Source organism: Penaeus vannamei, chromosome 23 (genome assembly GCF_042767895.1).
Source record: "Penaeus vannamei isolate JL-2024 chromosome 23, ASM4276789v1, whole genome shotgun sequence".
NCBI lineage: Eukaryota > Metazoa > Arthropoda > Malacostraca > Decapoda > Penaeidae > Penaeus > Penaeus vannamei.
Window position 1 is genome coordinate 29,093,183 of NC_091571.1, and position 20,000 is coordinate 29,113,182.

Genomic DNA, 20,000 nt, shown 5'->3' on the forward strand with positions numbered 1-20,000 from the left:
CATGACTTTTCATTAATATTCATTGTGTCAGTTTCAAGGAATAGGCCAATATCTGTTCTTGGTACTGGTTTTGTTACTGGTGGCTTAATTTTTGCAAACCTGTTAAAAGCCAGCTTGAGTAGTTTTCTGTATTTAAGCATTCACTTCAAATTATTTTTGAAAACATATACATTGAATATGACAATTACTTGCATAAAATCATGGCATACTTCCTCAGGTAAATAAAATAAAAATATTAAAGTACCGAACAGATGACAAAAAAATTAATAAAGAAATTTCATATATTGTAATTAAAAGACTAACCAGTAACTAAATACTTTAGGTATTAATTTAGGTATATGGAGTATTAAATATTATGTGCCAATTAAAATTTTAGTTGTCATTTTTAAAGCAATTAATGTTTAGGATGACAGATCCATTACTGAAAGATATTGAAATACCTGAAACATCACTAATGCATTGAGGAACAAACTAGTGATACCTTATGGCCTCCATAAGTTTACATTTTTTGATATATTGTAGTTTTTTTTTAAAGCAATTAAATACCAGGTAGAAGACTACTCCCTAGTGACTACAGATCTTTTAGAGTAGTGTAGTCACTTCCAAAGTAGAGAGAATCTGCGTACTAGATTTCAGGTTTCTTCACAAGGACAACTGATATAAGCCTGGTCCTCCTGATTCTTAAATGCCTAAGTAGAGAAAAATATCATACTGAATTTATCTGCTAATATTTTGGTATTCATATGAAACACATTGTTATTAGGTAATTTTATTTACAGCTTACTCTACAGTAACAAAAAGTCTTATTTTCTTTTTTTTTAGCATTCTTTGACATAGATTTTTATACATTATTATGCCCTTGCTTGATGACTTGGGAGAGGCTTGTCCAAGCTAGGAATGCTTGGGAAACGTCCAGAATTCTGAAATTAAAAAATAGAAATTTCAATCATGTTATAATGGTAGTTAATGATTAAAAACAAATGTGCTAGACATTGAAGGCCATACAGCACAACATGAAACATAGTACTGAAAAGGGTAAAGAGAGAAGTTAATGATTAGATGTGCTACATGTCAAAAGTCATATAAAATTCATAATTATAATTTATAATTAACATTTAGTTTATTCTACCTGATATAATCGTTATTCTTATGTTTGGTATGACGGGGTCTATTTGTTTTTGTTTTAAATTATCCCGTCTGCAAGGAATGGCCAGGGTTACCATTCACTGCTGTGGGATTTGAATGCAGGCTAAATGGGGCAAGGTAGAAATTAGTAAAAGTGGTAATGGGGGGAGTAGGATGGTTAAGAGTGATTAGATTAAATGGAAGATACAGACCTGTCAGACATTCAGTGTAGAAGAGTTATTATGAAACAACCAATGAATGATAAGGGTATAAATGGGTGTTGGATTAGTAGCAGGGAAAGATACAGGGAAGGCCACAATTGTGACAAAAGAAGGTCAATTGTGTATCAAGGAGGGATTGGAAGAGATAATGGGGAAGGAATGGGGGTTGATGTAGGTGATGCAGGGGGAATATGAGGAGGAGGAGGATGGGTGTCAGCAATCACTGAGTTTAGAGGGTATAGTAAATTTACAGGGTGGATGAGGGATAGGCATGTTTATTTAAGACATGATTCAAAAGTAGTGAATGTCCTTAAGAGTTTCTGAAAGGAAAATGATTGGATATCAATAATGAAGATTTTGTACCTTTATTAAGGTCATTAAGGGCATTTTCCCCTTTTCAACTAGCCTATCTGAATTGTATTTCTCTGGGTTCCTGTCCCTGCCTCTCCTTTGATCACGGCTCTGACCACTGCTACTACTACTCCCTCATCGATGCATGCTGTTGGCTAGACTCATTGTGAATTATCCACTCAGGGAATTACTTGACCTAAACACTAGATTACTTCCTCTTTCCAAACATTCTCCATTCCATCTCATTCTACACAGTCCTCTTCATTTTCTGCCTCTCCTCCATTAATAGTACTCCTCATCCTTATTCTCTTCCCCACAGTATTACCTCACTCAAAACCACTCTCTCTTCCTCCTGTCCCCATCCTTCAACTTCATGCACCTCTACAAACATTTAAAGTACTCTTTTTAGTCCACCCAAGTGGGATTATTTTCCTGTGATTCCCACTTCAGCCTCATCTCTTCCAACAGTCTTTAAAAACAAGTAGGCAAAGATGTTCTTATCATTCAAGCCTTGTAATAGTTATATCTGAGTTCCAAACTTGTGCAATATCTACCATGATTGGTCACTGGCAAACCTATTCCTGCCCAGCCTCATTCCTTCCTTAACTATTGTACCAGAACCATTTCCATCTCCCTGGCAGATTGCTGTGTCTACGACAAGGACTGGTCAAACTGTGGAAATGACCTACTTGCCTGTATTGGTGGCTATGACGCAGTATCAGTACAATATTACTCCCAGAGGGTCTTACATCAATAGTGTCAGGTTTACCTTGTGTACACATAGTCTCACCCAAGAAGTTTAGATTGGTGGAGAGTCTGGCTCTGTCTGACCATATTGACCCCTCCCCCAAAATGTCAGAAATGTTGCTGTTTTAGCCACCCTGTCAAGCACTGTCACTCCACAGCCTGCTGTCTTTTATGTTCTCAACCTGGTCATGACTGTTCTAATTCCTCTGCACAATCACATATGTGTGCCAATTGTGGTGGCTCCCGTAATATATTTATAGATGCTGCCCTGTTCATGTCTGAGGTACCAGTTCTCAGATTCAACTAGGTCTCACTCACTGCAAAGCCAGAAATTTTCCATGCTACCTATTCATATGCTGCCCTTTGCTCCACTCCTCTCCCTTATTTCGAAGATGTCTCAGCATCTTTCCTAGTATCTCTTTCCCATACCACTTACCATCCTACCACTACTGCCTCTTTCACAGTCAAATTCTAAATAAAAATCCAAATACTCACAATTTCTATCAATATCATAGTCCTTACCCTTCCTTCTCACTTTACCTATCACACCAAATAATCTAAACATTCTACCTAATCATCTCCTAACACATTCTCTTCAACACCTACCTCGTCCTTAACTCCCCTCCAAAAACTCTTGTGGACATCCATAACTACCTAAACATGACCCATCCACCCTCCAATCTCTCTACTCCCATTCCCTCTACATTCAAACTACCTGCTGACATCCATCCTCCATTTCATGTTCCCCCCCACCCCTCTTTCTCCCACTCTTACAACACAACCCATCTTTCCCTTCACATCTACACCTTCCCGTTTTCTTTCCCCATCATCCTTTGTGCCTTCTCCTGGATACTCACATGACCCTTCTATCAAAACAGTGTTCTTCTCTGGATCCTTGCCCTCTTGATTCCTTGTCAATAATTCACCTGCTTTCCATGTCTCATTCCCTGGGTTCTCCTATTTCTATGACATCCATTTCTACCCTTATTATCCACTGATTGCTTCATGATGGCTCTTTTGCACTGTTACTCTTGCAATATTCCCACAGATCTCCATTTGATCTAATTGTCCTTCACTCTTAACCCCCTTCCCCCTTTTACTAATCTTTGCCTTACTCTTAATATTTCCATACTATCCTAAAGCATTCTACAACCTTTGACATCTAACACATTTGTCCTAATCATTACCCTTAATATTTCCATACTATCCTAAAGCATTCTACAACCTTTGACATCTAACACATTTGTCCTAATCATTAACTCATTTTCACAGTTTTTGCTACAGTGCTCTACCATACTGTTATATCATCTTAAATGTCTAGCTTTTAACCATTAACCATTCCTGAGATGTCTAGTTTTTAATCATTAAGCATTACTTAGATCTCTAGCTTTTAACCAGTAACCATTCCTTAATCAGGCATTTCACCTCAGATTGATATCCTCAGCTCTATAGTGGTTTTCGGCGGCTCTGGTGGCCAAGCTTCATGACTCACAGTTAGTAGTGCTTTCCTGAGCTCTGGTGTTTCTACATTTTTGAGGCAAACTCTGAGATGTCTCCCCCCTTATCCTTAGTATGTTGTTAGGGATGACTGTTTGGGCCTACCATGTTTTCTCTATATCTTAATGAAGTCCATGTATTAAGTAAGAACCAGACAATTCCTGTCTGCAGCCACAATTAATTGCTTTTTCTGTTACTGCTACATCTCTTGCATGTGTGCCAGTTTGTCCCCTTTACCTTTTTACAATATCCTTTAGATTTTTCTCATATCACCTATTTATATTAATGCATCATGCAGTGATCAAGCATTTATTCTAACCATTCTGTTTGGGCATTGGGGGCTAGTGTTCATCTTTTCTGATATTAGTGACATCATTTGTTTGTTTTCAGTAATATATACAAGCACCTAAATTGAAGGGAAACATTCCTTTTTTCAGTATTTTCTTAGTTACAGCTACATTAGGTATTACATTATTACTGCATTAGGTATGCTTGAAATATAGAAAGAGCAGGGTACAAACATGGAAACTGCCATTACATGCCAACCAAAGCCAGGCAAAGGCACCATATCTCAGACTATGCTACATATACACCATCATTTTTTTCTAGTGCCATTTACCCATCTTATGACCCCACACTACCAATCACAAGCCAAATACTCATCAGTTGAATTGTTTGGACACACAATGCTGTTTCTAGCCTGTGGCATAAAGAAACTTTTAACTAATATCTTTCCAGATTTAGTAAAGCAGAAGAAACATGAAAAATACTTCAATGAAAAAAAACCCACTAACCTTGTTAATGGAATGCATGAGCAACTCAGCTATATTATCACATTTGCTGCCTTAGTAGTCTATGATTGATTCATTCATGCACACCTGATAACACTATAATTGAGCAAAACACAAATTGTAAGGTTGTCGTAATTGTTCTAAGGCTGAAAAAATGTCATTTATAGTTTGCCATAACCTGACAGGGCTGCTCTCCCCCTGCCTTTCTCTATGACACCATGACTAGTGCCAATACAGTGGGTCCCTAGCTCTGTGTATAGGCTTAAGGGGACCGTCTGTTTTTTTTTGTTTTTTTTTTTCAGACGGTGAAAGGAGTTGGTAAATGGGGAGATAAGGTAAAGGTTGAAATTAGGGATTGGTGAGGGAGTGTAGGTGAAAGCATACAAAGCATCAGAGAGAGAGAAGTGTATGGCGTCAAGAGAGAGATGGTATGCCTGACTCAGCGTACAGGCTCTCAACTGGGGAGGAGTGGGATACTCCTAATGCTAATCAGAGACCATCATGGTGTATAGTATCTAACTGATTAAGAAGTGTGGTATAGGCAGATGAGCATACATGGCATCCATAATCAAGAGTGAAGAGGATAAGGTTGTGTGAAGATAGAGGAGAGTTTTACAGTCTGACCCCCATGATATGTGGGACAGTATGTAGGATTCGAAGATGTCTTCGAGCTTTTTCTTTAACCCATTTACGACAGGTGTTCCATATATGAGACACCCGAAAAAATAAACATTGCCAGGCGTCCCACCAATGTGACGTTGAATTGGAGCTCGCGCTCCGAATATGCCAAGGGCAGATTCCGTACTGGCTCTGCGCGCCAATTTTGTAGCCACCCGGAAAATATTTTTTTCGGCTTTAAAATATACTGGCATTAGTGGGTTAATGGAGAGAATGTGATCTCACCAGGATAGTCTGGAGTCGACAATTACTCCAAGGAACTTTCCCGAAAAGCAGTATTGTAGAGGAGTACCATATAAGAAGAGGGGAGGTTGGGGTTTTGCATGTTTGCATTAGAAGAGGATAGAAAATGATTTGGTTGTGAAGAAACGAATGCCATGATTAGTGGTCCAGGAAGATGCTGAATCCGAACTGTGCAGAAGAGAGATTATTTGATTCTAGATATCATAGTAGTCGTAAGTTTACCATTTGCTCTATTAGCTTGCATAAGCAGCTTGTTAGAGTGATGGGGCGGTAATTTTATGGGTGGGTACCCGATTTATTTGGTTTTAAGAAAGGAAGAACAAGGGCTTCGTTCCAGTGAGTGGGGAAATATCCCATTGTCCAAATTTGGTTATAAATCTTTAAGGGGACCATCCCTGAAAATGGCCACCTTTCCCTACTCTATACATCATAAAAAAATATCGGTTAGAGATAACTGATTGATTCTTTTTGCATGCTATAGAGTAAAGAATTGCGCTCCGTTATATATATAAATTTTAATTTTGCTCCCCCATGGGAGGGGGGCACCCCCCAAAAAGTTGAAAAAAATCGTTGTTTTTTTTGGTATGTCTTCGGTACATCCCAACTATCAGAGCTCTTTACAGAATATTCCCCCAAAAATACTTGTGTTAGATCAACTCTAGCTTATAGCCATGTAAAAGGCCGAATTTTGAATTTCTTTTTTTTTTTTTGGGGGGGGCGGGGGACAGCTTGACAAAGAGAACTATTTTTGATTTCTTTTTTCAGCATTAAAATATTTTTTTTTTTTTGATTAAGGCAAAAATTCAAAAATCGGCCTTTTACATGGCCTTGGGACGCCAAGGCTCTAGTGAAAGCAACAAACTGCATTTGGATCGCATGAAAATTACGTGAGTTGGGATGTACTGAAGATTCATAAAAAAATGACGGAGCTACGGCGTTTTGTATTTGGCCCCTTGCCAAAGTTCGTAATCTCTGTTATTTTTCTCTGAATCTAATGATATTATATATCAAAAAAATGATGGGGGGGGGGGGATGGTCACAGGTGTTTATAATTTTCAAGGAGGATCATATGTACGTGAATGCACGCACATAAAGTTAAAAAGATTAATCATCATAATTTAGTAGGCCTACATTGACTTTCATATCTAAATAATAAAATATATTATCCCTCTCATACCATTTTCTTTGATAATTGTCAATATTAACAGATTGCAAAGGAGAACAAGTGTATAGTTTATGATTAGCCATTTGCACCCATTATCTTTACTAAGAAGTGCATAAAATCATGCAGATGCCTAGGTGTTGTGGGATATTTGACAATTTATGGTGCCTAAGACTTACGGTAATGTCTAAACATATTCATTTTTATCAGGAACGCACGAAACAGATGCGATAGCTTTTTGAACGCCAGACGAAGACTACGCATACAACCGAGCTCAAAATTCCATATAGTTTTTATTTCAGAGCAGGTATTACTGAGTACTATCATCTTCAACATGAAATAATCTGTATCTCGCTTATACATCCGAAGTTTAAAAATCTGACATTTAGGTAACATTCGTATTGAATTGGTCTTTACAATGGTAATTACCAATTTCAAATCAATTCAAATTGCCTCCTGCTGTGATGTACTGACCGTTGAGCGAAATGTAATGGAAATATTTCAATCCTTCCTTATAAGGCTATTTTTTAACATTAGTGCTTCGTATGTGATATACATATATATTACCTCGTAAACTAAAACATATTACCAGGGAGTCTCGATCAAAGCATATTTCGTGTGTAAAAGGACACAAAACATACATTTTTTTTTAGATATATTTCACAAAATATTTCGTCATAAATCACGGTGATATAATTTTTTCCTGGTATTGGTATAAAAGCGTTCCTTGAACATTCACGAACTCATATCTATGCGCAATGTCATAATTAAATGCCTTATGCACGATTGCCACAAGCAAAAGTCCACATAGGTGTACCTGGGCGCTCATTAGCGACGTACCTCTCTGAGTGCTGAGGGACTCGCGCCGGCTGCAAGATAACAAGCCATAGCAGGCGCTTAATACTCGTTTGGTAGTTTCCTCATCCATGTACCTATACTATATGTTAACTATCTCAATTTAACCCCCTTCCCCCCCCCTCTCTCAGGGACGGTCCCCTTAAGGTGTTTGAGCATACGGTAGTGTATACTGTCAAAGCCCTCATGTGTATTGCTGCATCATCATAAGGCAGTGTGTAATTCTGAGGAGGAAAAGGGAGTATTATATGGTTCATCTGAATTGACGGAAAAGGTGATAGGAGTTTATTCTTTGGTGGTCTTAATAGATATAAAATGTGGAGAAAGATGAGAGCCGCTAATAACTTGGTTGAAATAATCGCCTAGTTCATTAGTGACTTGGAGAGGACCTGCTATGTCAGTGTTTCTGATATCAAGGACTTGGGCTGGATGGGGAGGATGTTTGCTTGATATTTTGTGAATGCGTCGCCAGATAGCTGATACAGATGTTGTGGATGTGATTGAGGAGATGTATGTTTTCCAGCTCGTTATTTTACTATTTCGTGTTGTACGTTGAAGATGGACCAACACTTTTTTTAAAGGATATAAAAGCAGAAAGTTGGTAAGGAGTGTCTCGTTTATATATATTAGGTAGGAGTAAGGAGAGTCGGAAAGTGGTCGCTATAGGGGTATTGGTCTAGGACTGACCAATGATAGTCTTACTAAAGAGGAGAGCAAAGAGAGAGGTCCAGGCATGAAAAAGATTGAACACTTATGTCAAAATGTGTGGGGCGGTCAGAGTTAAGGATAATGAGGTCGGTTGTGGAAAGGAAATAATCTAGGGATCTACCACGAGAGGTTGTGGTGGTATCACCCCAGAGAGTGTGACAGCAGTTGAAATCACCTGTTATAGAAGGGTGGTTGTAGTTGAGAGAGTAAGGTTTTGAAAGCATTAAAGTCAATAGGAATAGAGGGGGAAAAGTAAATTGAAATAACTGTGATCTGTTGTTGGAGAAAAATAAATAATAGTGCAAGGGATAGTGGTTTGGATAGAGGGTCTAGTGTATGAAGTTTTTTGATGAATCAGTATTGAGGATTGAGTGACAGAGTGAGGGGATGATACATAATGGTAATTTGGAATTGGTACTGGGAGATGTGTTAAGGTGGTTTCTTGTAGACAGATGATGGATGGGTTGTAGGTAGATTTGAGATGTCTGTGAGAACGGAAGCCTCGAATGTTCCACTGTAGTAAAGCCATGATTAATCGAAGGGTGAAAGCATTAGGTATGGTCGTCTTAATAATAGGGGATTGAGTATCTAAGAGTTGAGGTAAAGGATCAGGAGTAGGTGAAGTAGTAGTGTCCTGGGGTTCAATAGGGAAGATGGAGTCTGGGGGAGGGTATTACAATAGAAGAGATTCACATGTGTATCCAGGGGGGAGTGGGAGGGATAGTAGGGAAGGATAAAGTTGTGGAAGGGGATCTTGCCTACTTGTTTTTGAAGGCATTTTTGGAAAAGTAAGGTATTGTCAGAGTACTGGGCTGTAGAAGGAATCACAAAAAATCTATTCCATTTGGCTGGGCCAAACAGTGTATTCAAAATTGTTGTATAGATGGGCTTTGTAGAAGGAGGAGGTCAAGAGGTGGACGTTGTGGTGTGGAAAGATGTAGTGGTGTGTTGGGAGGGGCAATAGGAGTCGGGTCAGTAAATCATTGGGGTAAGAACTAAGGAGGTTATTTGATAAAGGGGCCTCAATGCTTCTAATAGGGGTACAAAATCTTCATTAGTGGCCATGGGAAGCCTGAAATAAGTGGGGATGATTAAAGGTCCACCCCTCAGGGTCCCCATGAGGGGTAAGGGCTAGACAACTACCAAGGGAATACTGTGCCCGTGGCTCCCTGAGGCCGTTCATGACTGGCATGAGTCACCCTTTCATCTTTTCAACACAACTCTCACATTTTAGGAATTGGATAGAGGAAGGGGTATGGAAGGCAAGGAAAAAAGGAAAAATGGAGGAGAAAAGTCCATACAAAATTAGTTGAGTTGGGGGCTGAGGTCCCAGGTATAGGTGACCCCTATATTGGGCCTCAGTCCCCGTCACCTAAGCCTCACGACAACAACGGGCAAGGAACTGGGGAGGGCCTAATGTACATAGATGACTAACATTTTTACATATATACATAACACGTGCATCCCAGCTCTTATTATGAATAGGCAACTAGGCAAAAGCAGTAAGTGGATGCACACTAATGGCCTCATTCTAAACCTGGCAAAAAGCATTTACATTATATTTTATTGCTGTCATAATGAACACTATGGTATAACTATAAAAGGAATAAAAACTTGTGGAACACAAAATACTGAGTCTTTTGATACTATCATTGTTAATAACTTCTGGAAAGATCATACAGCATTATGACAAAGTATTGTGGCAAAAAGGTAATAAATCAGTTAACAATTAGGACAAAATATATTAGATAAAGACTCGAGAGAACACTGCAGGTTAGTATAGTAGTGAAGACTGTAGAGATGAAATGGAAGACAGTACAAAGGCTGTTCGGGACTAACACAATGCCAGCCTTTCATCCCTTCAGCATGGCTCCCACACTTTAACCCTTTGGATCTGGTTGCATCACGGAAATCATGGTGCCAAATATCTGGGCAGTGGGTTTCATAAGTAGTCAACATCTCATGCATGCAGTGTGTAGGCCAAGTGTGCACAAACACCCATGAGTGGTGACAAAACTCTGTGCCTCCCCTTTGCAAAGTTATTTTGTGTAAACTTTTTTAGCCTTTTTGCCATTTTCCAATGTCCATAATTGTCTTTTGATCTGTTTTATCCAGATGGTAATACCTTATTTTCCTTGCATTCTTCATATCATCTCTCTATGTAGTAAATAACTCCAAGCAAGAAAAAAAAAGTATGGAACATGATGTTATTTGTGTCACATATCTCTTTTTTTTTTGTAATTTTCAATTTTCCATAATACAAACTGTGCCGCCGGTCACAGCAGCCAGGAATATAGTGCACAGCAAGGAAATGGCGTCCTCCCTGGAGCAGGCACTCTTCCAGTCACATCTTATGCATGTTACATCCCACATTTGATTATCAATGGGAATAATGCCCTCTTCTGAGAGCCAAATGAGTTAAATCACACTCCAAGAGGTTTGTGCACTCTTGGCAAGTCTTTTCCGTCATCCTGGCCTTCGCTCATGATGACAAGTTGGTGTCACCTGGCCAGCAGCCATTTTTCCTTATGATGGGAATGTTCACTTCACCTAGCCCTTGACCAATATTTCTCTATGACTTGAGCATCACATCATCCAGATCGTAGGGATTAAAATGTGGACAGAAGGGGATGAAGAGAAGAAACGACCTTGTGATATTAGTTGTGGCGAGGGCTGAGGTTCATGGTAGGGGTGATCCCCTGCATTGGGCCCCAGTCTCCGTCTCCTAAGCCTCCCTACAGCAACAACAGGCATGGGATTAGGGGGTGTTTACTGGTGGAAATAATGCAATGAGTTAAATCTTCCTCCAAGAGCTTTGTGCACTCATGGCGAGTCATGCCCGTCATCCCAGCCTTCAGCCAAATTTTTCATGACAGCATATTCCCGTTACCCTGGCCCTTAGCCAAATTTATTCATTATGGCATATTCCTGTTTCCTGACTTTCAGTCATTGTTTTTCATAACCTGACTGTCACATCACCCCCATTCAATGGATTCGTATTCTAATAGCCTGGTCAAAAGGTGGAAAAGTTTGATAACATATCTCTTTGCACCATGAACGCATTATCATGATACTTTAGCTACTTACAAAAGTGTCATTTTGATATAACACTCCTGACTTAGGAATAATACTCACGAGTTGTGTTGCCCGCTCTTCTAGCAATCCATAACTGAAGTGATTTAACTAAAAAAAAAAAGAGAAAAGAAATTCAGCAATCATCCGAAGATTTCAATAATTATCTATTATATGAAAGACTAACAAACCTTTGCAAATCTAAAGAGAAAAAACTTTATATAGTTACTATTTATTTGTTTTATATCTGCTTTTTAAATAATGGAAAAGATCTGAGAGAGCATTTAGAATTTTAAAATGTGATATGAATTACTTAATAAATCATCTTTTAATCTATCTTTATGAGAAATTTATTCAATCTTTATGAGAAATAAATGCATATTTCTGTACACAATACAAACATGAAATAATTCCTCCAAACCTGTGGAATTCAACCTTTTCAACTAATGCTACTTCATTAATATATATGTTGTAACAGAAACTAGAACATCACAGAGACAAACATAGAGCATCAAGATTTTTGCCATCACTCTTATGCAAATACCCACCATTATGCCTTTGGGCAGAGCAACACCTTGTATTCTGAAAAGCTGTCCTTCTTCAGTCTGAATTGGATGAACACCAACAATGGAGACTTTCCCAAGATGGCCAGTATTGCTGATCATTGGTCCACGGCTTATCTCAACAAAGTTTCCCATTTTATAAACAACCACGCTGTTACCTGCAGAAAAATGTTGTGCATAAGTATCAAAACTAAATTTTCAGACATGAAAAGCACTGTTTACTAATCCATGATTCATTTACTTATCAAAGTGTGCAATATTAAAAGCTTTAAAGCAAAAATCTTCAAAAGAAGAATCTAATGGTTCAAGTTGTAAAGTTGGACTCTCTGACTTGCCCATTTCTGATAATTTTTGTTGTACTTTTCCCATCTACCTTATCTCTCTCCAATTAATCATCTGTTCGTTTTTAACAAGAGTGTCAAGGCATAAAGTTATAAAAATTACCAGAAGAACTTTGGGCTGCAATAAAAGGAACTTGTCGCTTCTTATACTGATTATCAGCAAACATTTTGAGGGCCAAACTAGCATCCACTTCAAGTCTCTCAAATCGATGACCAGCCATACTAAGCTTCACCATTTCTGCTGACAAAGAACGTAACTCATCCTGAAAAAACAAATACTTGATTTATGTTTTAGGTTAATCACATCTAAATAATGAATATTCTACATGTAAATCACTGCCAAGCCTTTTATTAAAGTAAACAGATAATACACACACAATAACAAGAGATTTCTCCATTTCTCCTCACTCAACTAAAATATAGAGAAAATGCATCCAATGCATCTAAAATAATGATTACCTTGGTTGGTTCCCAACTGGGTATCTTCAAATCAACATCATAAACAAAGCTCCCACTCCGCACTGCAAATATAAAACAAATAAATAGAGTACTCAGTATAGCAAGAAAGCAACAGAATTAAGAGTTACAGTATTCAACTAGCTGCTAACAAATGAAGCTCACAGACAAAAAAAATAAAGCACTGAATGAATAGGATAAGGTTTATTATTACATATTGCCATGATATCAGGGATCATGCAGTACATAAAATGCTAATAGGCAACAATACTCAACAATCAAATTTCCTTCTAGATGCTGTTTCTGATACTGATTTAACTAAGTTAGTCTTTATAAACTTTGTTCTTGAATTTTAATAAATCAAATGCCTATTCAACAACTGCATCTGAAAACAGGGAATAATGCTATTTTGTATAATGTATCTTGCCTCTAACAAACACATGGAATGTTGTCTATGCATAAATCTAATAGTGAAATATATGTAAGAAATTATCTCTCACACACAAACACAAAAAAAAACACACACAAAAACAAAAAAAACACACAAAAACACAAAAACACACACAAAAACACACACACACACACACACACACACACACACACACACACACACACACACACACACACACACACACACACACACACACACACACATGCACACACACACACTCACACACACATATATACACGGACACGGACACGAACACACACACACGCACACACACACACACACAGAGACGCACGCACGCACGCACGCACGCACACACACACACAGAGAGAGGACCTTAAAAATATTATCAGTAGAAAACACATGAAAACTGTATTCAATATCCAAGTCAGGTATCTCTGAAACCTTTTTGGTAAAGTTCACCAACTGGGAGGCAATGTCTCTATACATTACAATTTTTGAAATACTGTGGGGAAAACATAAATGCTACTTATACAGCAGAGGTGGGTCTTCCATGGTGGCACAGGGGGGCCTCCCCAGATTTATTGTTGTTACCCCCTGTGCCCCCCACTAGAAAATTCTCTGGACCTGCCCCTGCTATACAGTACTTGCCATGCCACTCACTTCTCTATTAATTTGTTTATCTCCATTTTGTTTTATCTATTCTTTTAAACCTTATATCTTTATCTACATATTGATCTACCTATTTTTTCCAAGGCCATTTTCAGATATATTTGGCCAATCTGTAATAAGACAATTAGGAATAATTTCAAAATCTACTTTTTGTTTATTCTATCAAAACTAGGCTAATGGCCACTACTTACCGTTAGGAGATGGAAAAGAACAAAGTTCAACATATAAGTTCTCTTTAAATGCTGACTCCAACACAGCTCCCAGCATAATAGATGCAGAACGCCAAAATGCTTTATTGACGTAATATGGATCTTGCTGTAAAATAAAGGATTTACAGTATAAACACAATAAGAACAGAAATAGTAAACACTTCAAACTAATGAAAACAAAATGTATAGGAATATATCAATCACATGCTTATAACAATATATGGAGCAATACAAATGCCTAATCTTCATGGTAAACTAAATATATATATAAATGTATGAATGTATATCTCTGCCAGTCCTTATCTCTCTTTCTATATGTGATATATATATATATATATATATATATATATATATATATATATATATATATATATATATATATATATATATATATATATATACAGTATAATAATATGGGCCTAGTCAAGAAGTATTCCTCAAAGACACCTGTACTTTACAACTTCTAAACAATGATTCTCATTACCTGTCGGAAGTGTAAAAACCGAAGTGTGCAATTATCCTCAATGGGTCGATGCATATCCCACACTTGTCCATCAATTTCAGCCAAGACAGATCTCTCAAGTATGTTCTGATTAATGTCTGAAAATTTTTTTGAACTTTAAAAAACCTATTTCAAACAAAATTAAACTGCTGGAAAAATGTGCTTCCCATTACAGTTTTCTTTTGTCAATTTTGTTCGTACAAAGATAACTCCCATACGTGCTCTATCACCATGGAGCCAATCAGTAGGCCCATGTGACCTCCGGTGTTTTCCTCTTTCCTTGAATTTTTGGGATTTTTTTCTAATGCTATAAACATTGATGTTGTTATCAATATTCCTGACATTTTGACAATACTAAAAGTAATAAAAGTAAATATCTTTCTGAAAATCAAAGAAAAGGTTAAACAAGTGAAACTGGCAGGATCTGTAATAAAAACTTGATGACTGAGTACTTGTGGAGCCATCTATGTATAAAGACAATTTAAGAAACAAAAAACACAGTGGTCATATCATGCATTTCTGCCATTCTGGTATCATGGGTTAAACTTTAAGCCATACTATCCATCCATTAATCCTTCATATACAATTAATCCATTAACCTATTATCATTGGAGAAGGCATGTATGTACATGCCAAGCCAACTGTAAGTTGTTCTTTAACTGTAACTGTTCATCATTTGTCTTTACATGTAGATGGTTCTGCAAGTCACATAGATTTAGCTCTACAAGTACTTACTTATCAATGAATCAGTTACTAGTCCTATCTAACTCATGCTTTAACTATTTTCCTTAATTTCTGAAAATGTTCTTTTTTCTTTCATATTACTTTAAGTATTATTCATAAACTGTAATTTGTATGTCAATAATAAAAATAGCAGCCCTGAAATCAATAGCATCATATTTTTTTCTAAAAAAACTAATATTAAGCTTACTATTAAAGTGTACATCTAAGCTCCTTAGTGAGCAACTGTGTATTCATCTTTGTAAAAAACATTTCAGAAAACAAAACTATAGTGGCCATTACTTCTTCCTGTCAGCAAAGGTTAGTAAGTGGTAATTCCAAAACAATAGATGATAATTTTTTCGTATTTTGATCTCCCAGTTTTCAATATGATATTTCTATTTAAAAAATAATAATTAATGAAAGCCAATAATGACTATGTTTAACACCATAAAAATGAAACCCTTATGGATGAGAAGAAATAACTTTACAACAAAGAAATGTATCTTACATGTCTGGAAAAAAATATATATATATACCATGGAAAAAAGAGGAAGAAGAAGAAAAGTTTAGATACATGCCTCTTTAAGTAAACATCTTTAAACATCTTCAAATTCTTCCTTGTTTTCAAAATTGAGTACAACTTCATTAAAGAACAGAGCTGACAGAAGTCTGCATTTCTTATACTTACGCTGGGCACAATTGTAGGGAGTTGACATGTTCTTGTTCATTACAAGAGTGCATTCTTCAGGCTGATCACAGTATTTTACTGTTATCTTCTCCACGTCTGTAATGAAGGCAGCTTGCCGTTTGGCCTCCTTGTTGAAAAGTTCAACCCGTTTTTTCTGAACAGCAGCATTTGTGAGGGCTTGCTTGTGATAGAAACCTAGAAAAAGGAAAACTAGTATAAAAAAATGTAATATCACCTGTAATGAGGTAATGAGTTATCAAAATATCTTTTGTAAAAAGCTAAACAGCCAAATATTCTTACAATCATTCTTCCGGAACTGTTCAGAAAACAAACTGAATTCCCTGTAAACCAATACAATAATATGACTTGGAAAGAGTGTAATAAATTAAACCAGTATTTAAAAAATATAAAATCATCTATGGTTCCTAATAAAAGAAACATCAAAATGAAGTAGTAAACATTACAATACATTTTATAAGAAGCTATTGTGACAAATATAATTTTCATAATAATGCTACAGGAACTGTTCAAATGACAATGACACAACAATGATACACAGAAATTTATAATGGGATTGAATTTCTTGTGGAGTAGTACTTATGCATCATAGTCACAAGTCCCATTTTCATTCACAAAATCTACAGTGAATATAATTTTGATAGAGCATTGCCTAATACTGAATTTTCCTATTTTTACAACTACAGCAGAAGAAAGTTTTGGTTTACCTAAAGCAGTATTTCCTAACTTTGTCTGGTTGCGAACCCATTTCCTAACCTTGTCTGGTTGCGAACCAAAATACAGTCAATAACATGTAGTAATATATCTAATAATTTCCATGTTAGTTATACTTGTAGATGTTTATAAACACATTATTCTATTCATATTGGTTTATATTGGGCTACCAACACAATGAATTTCAAAAAGTTTGATACGGGAAAGAAAACAAGTATTAAAAAAATATGAACTTTTAATTGCATAGCCTGCTATGGATTCATTTACAGGGGTTCCTCGACTTAAGATGGAGATCCATTCCTACGATGGCATTGTAATCTGAATATTGACGTAAGTCGGAACATACCTAAATACAGTACACATATGTATGTACATAAGCACTGAAGTCACTCGCATATGCTAATGCAGTATGTATACATATATTAAAGTCATAATCTAAAACATGACACGACACTTCTATGATGGACATGAAAACACAACTAGGGCTAAAGAAACACATAGAAGACAAACTGTAAATACTGTATATGATTTCTAGTGTTGTATCCATGAAATGTCATAAGTTGAGACCCTCATAAACTGAGGACCCCTTGCATTTAATTTTTTAGGACCCTCCAGCCCTCAGAAAAGACTTGCAAATCTGAGTGCAAGTGTTATGAACAAGGTAAATATCTTATGAAAAATTACTAATAGCAAAGCTCTACACAAATCGAGAGGAATTTAATCCCTTTCAAGGTTCAATAAAATAGTTTATAATATATACATATATATATATATATATATATATATATATATATATATATATATATATATATATATATATATATATGTATGTATATATGCATAAAATACATGCATTAATTTTATTCATTGGTGTTGACTTCCTATGTACCTCACACATATACACTTATTTACTAAAAGTAAATATATTCTATTATGCAAAACGAAACACACACCTTCCTTCAGCACATATTGCCTTTGGCCTTGACCAACAGGTTTCCTTCACTACACAGTGCTTACTCTAGGTCTACATTAATGCAATGGCTTGTATTTCAAACATCTAATCATAAAACAAATCAGATATTCAAGAGCATAATTTATTTTTAATGATTCATGTTATCTTTTTACCTTTTGATGTACTAGTATCTATGTCTCTGAACAGCATAGACTTATACGCACTTTTCAGCACAATACAATTTATCCTCTTATCATAATTACAAGATTACAAGATAAAATAATTTTCATTGTTATTAGCTACCATTAATAGAATTCAGATCTTAATTAACTAAATATTCAAATTGAAGCATGGTCTACACACAACCAATGTTTGTATTTTTTTTATGTGTGACAAGGAAATACTGCCACAGAAGATCTATCAAATTACCATCTTGTAATTTTGCCTTTGTTTTCTTATAAATATAAATCCTATCATAGTTACATCTACCTTCCACAGAAGAACACAGCATAATCTTCTCATATAAAGACATTGTATATATCCTACTAGCCAAGCAGGTATATTCTCAAAGTACAAAAGATGTGCTGACTGTGGAATTGCTCTATCTTCAAGCAAAGCACTAGCACCATAAATACCCAAGAAGGTCTACAGAACTTTGCAAACATTGTTTAAAGGTGGCTTTTAGTACAATGACCATACCAATGACATCATTAACTTGCCTGTCCACTGCTGGATGATATGAATTTTATGGATCAAAAAGACAAGATTCCATTTCCTCCTACTACATATCTCATGCTACCCATGAAAAAATTAATTACGAAAATTAAGCAGGGTTACTCTTTACAGTATGGATGCGCAAAGCTATGGCAAATTGATGCTGATATCTTTGTAAAACACACTGCAAATGGGCAATAATGCCTAGTCAAGGCAACTTAGATAGTTGAATAAATTTAGTGATGGAGTTAGGGACTTAGTCTCTGTCCGTATTGTAAAGAATTATCTTAAGCAGATCTGAAGAAATATCAGTTGATTAACCATCACCAACATTAGAAGCAATGGCTAAGCACATGCTGTGACTTTATCAAGGCCTCTCATATATTTCTGGAATTGATATTTCATTCAGTGACTGTATCCACTTCAAGGCAAGTTCCATCAAGGTTACTTATTAGAATGGATTTATTTCTCGATGAGTTATCATTTTGATAAAATAAAACTTGGACTGGCCATCACCTTTCAGATTAAATAAATGTTAAATGACAAAATGATTTTTTTTCTACAAATGTTATTTTCTAACAGCAATCAAACGAGAATGTTAGACAACCAAATGACGTTATTAGATGCTGCATGATTCTTAAAAGGTTAAATTTGCTGAGCTGTTTATTGTTACTCTAAATTTAAATACAAACTCATATAGGCTATTTAAATCCTATCCTCAATTAATAAGTCTCTATTTTTGTTAGTAATATATCAGAATTATGTCAGAGTATGGTTCTCATACTAAAAATCATTCTACAGACATTTCTCATGATAGCCACTTTAGTTGTGCTAATTCTTCATATTTGATATATAAAGTACAACCTGTCAAAGATATGCTAAAGGTTTTGACCTTTTGTGACTGAAACTTACTGTGCTCAGTGATTGATGGCTACAGTCATATTTCTTACACACTAGGTGATGCAGTGTCAAGTGACCAAAAATGCTTTTGCACTTCATGCTCTGGCAAAGACTACCACACCACAAACATATATATTCTGGCAACAAAAAACTTGGATTGGTTTCCTATTTGATGATGATAAATCACAAATTAGGTAGGCTAAATTTACTGGAGTGCTAACAGCTAGGAAGGTTGCATGGAGTGATGTGTGGGTAGAGTTGGGTAAGCCAATGTTTTTTTAATAACTTTATGAAAATGTGCATCTTTTCCACCATAAAATATGCCAGATGGTATTGTGATACTGTACCAAATATTTGGTCAAAATTCATATTATGTAGGCCTGCTCAGCCAAAAAACAAATTCCAATATGAAGTTGACCTAAGCTAAGGTTGAGATAGTCACATTCCTATCTAATGCTAAGAAATAATTTCATCAGTTATTTCTGTTGCATCAATCAGTATAGTTTGTACATGATTCCCTGGTTTTGGGACTTTCCCTTTGGAGGGTACGTCACTCGTTAACAAATACCATTATGGGTATGTGATTCAAAACACATTTGGAAAGGAATAATTTCTTGATGAGCTAATGTTCAGTCTGGAAGTGAGGCCCTTTCCACCAAAGGTCTTTATAAGAAAGCGTATATTTCTTG

At 36.3% G+C, this 20,000-nt stretch overlaps 1 protein-coding gene across 1 annotated transcript in view; it reads right to left on the minus strand.

Moving 5' to 3' along the window:
• Positions 1-753: 753 nt before the first annotated feature.
• mRpL39 (mitochondrial ribosomal protein L39) overlaps positions 754-20,000 on the minus strand; it is a 21,214-nt gene continuing 1,967 nt past the window's right edge. The window contains exons 2-9 of the mRNA XM_027380449.2: positions 16,014-16,208; positions 14,585-14,700; positions 14,083-14,206; positions 12,814-12,875; positions 12,458-12,617; positions 11,999-12,171; positions 11,514-11,561; positions 754-920 (exon numbers count right to left, since the gene is read on the minus strand). Of these exons, the coding sequence (XP_027236250.2) occupies positions 852-920; positions 11,514-11,561; positions 11,999-12,171; positions 12,458-12,617; positions 12,814-12,875; positions 14,083-14,206; positions 14,585-14,700; positions 16,014-16,208 (947 nt within the window). The 3' untranslated portion in view covers positions 754-851. The remainder of the gene's footprint in view (positions 921-11,513; positions 11,562-11,998; positions 12,172-12,457; positions 12,618-12,813; positions 12,876-14,082; positions 14,207-14,584; positions 14,701-16,013; positions 16,209-20,000) is intronic.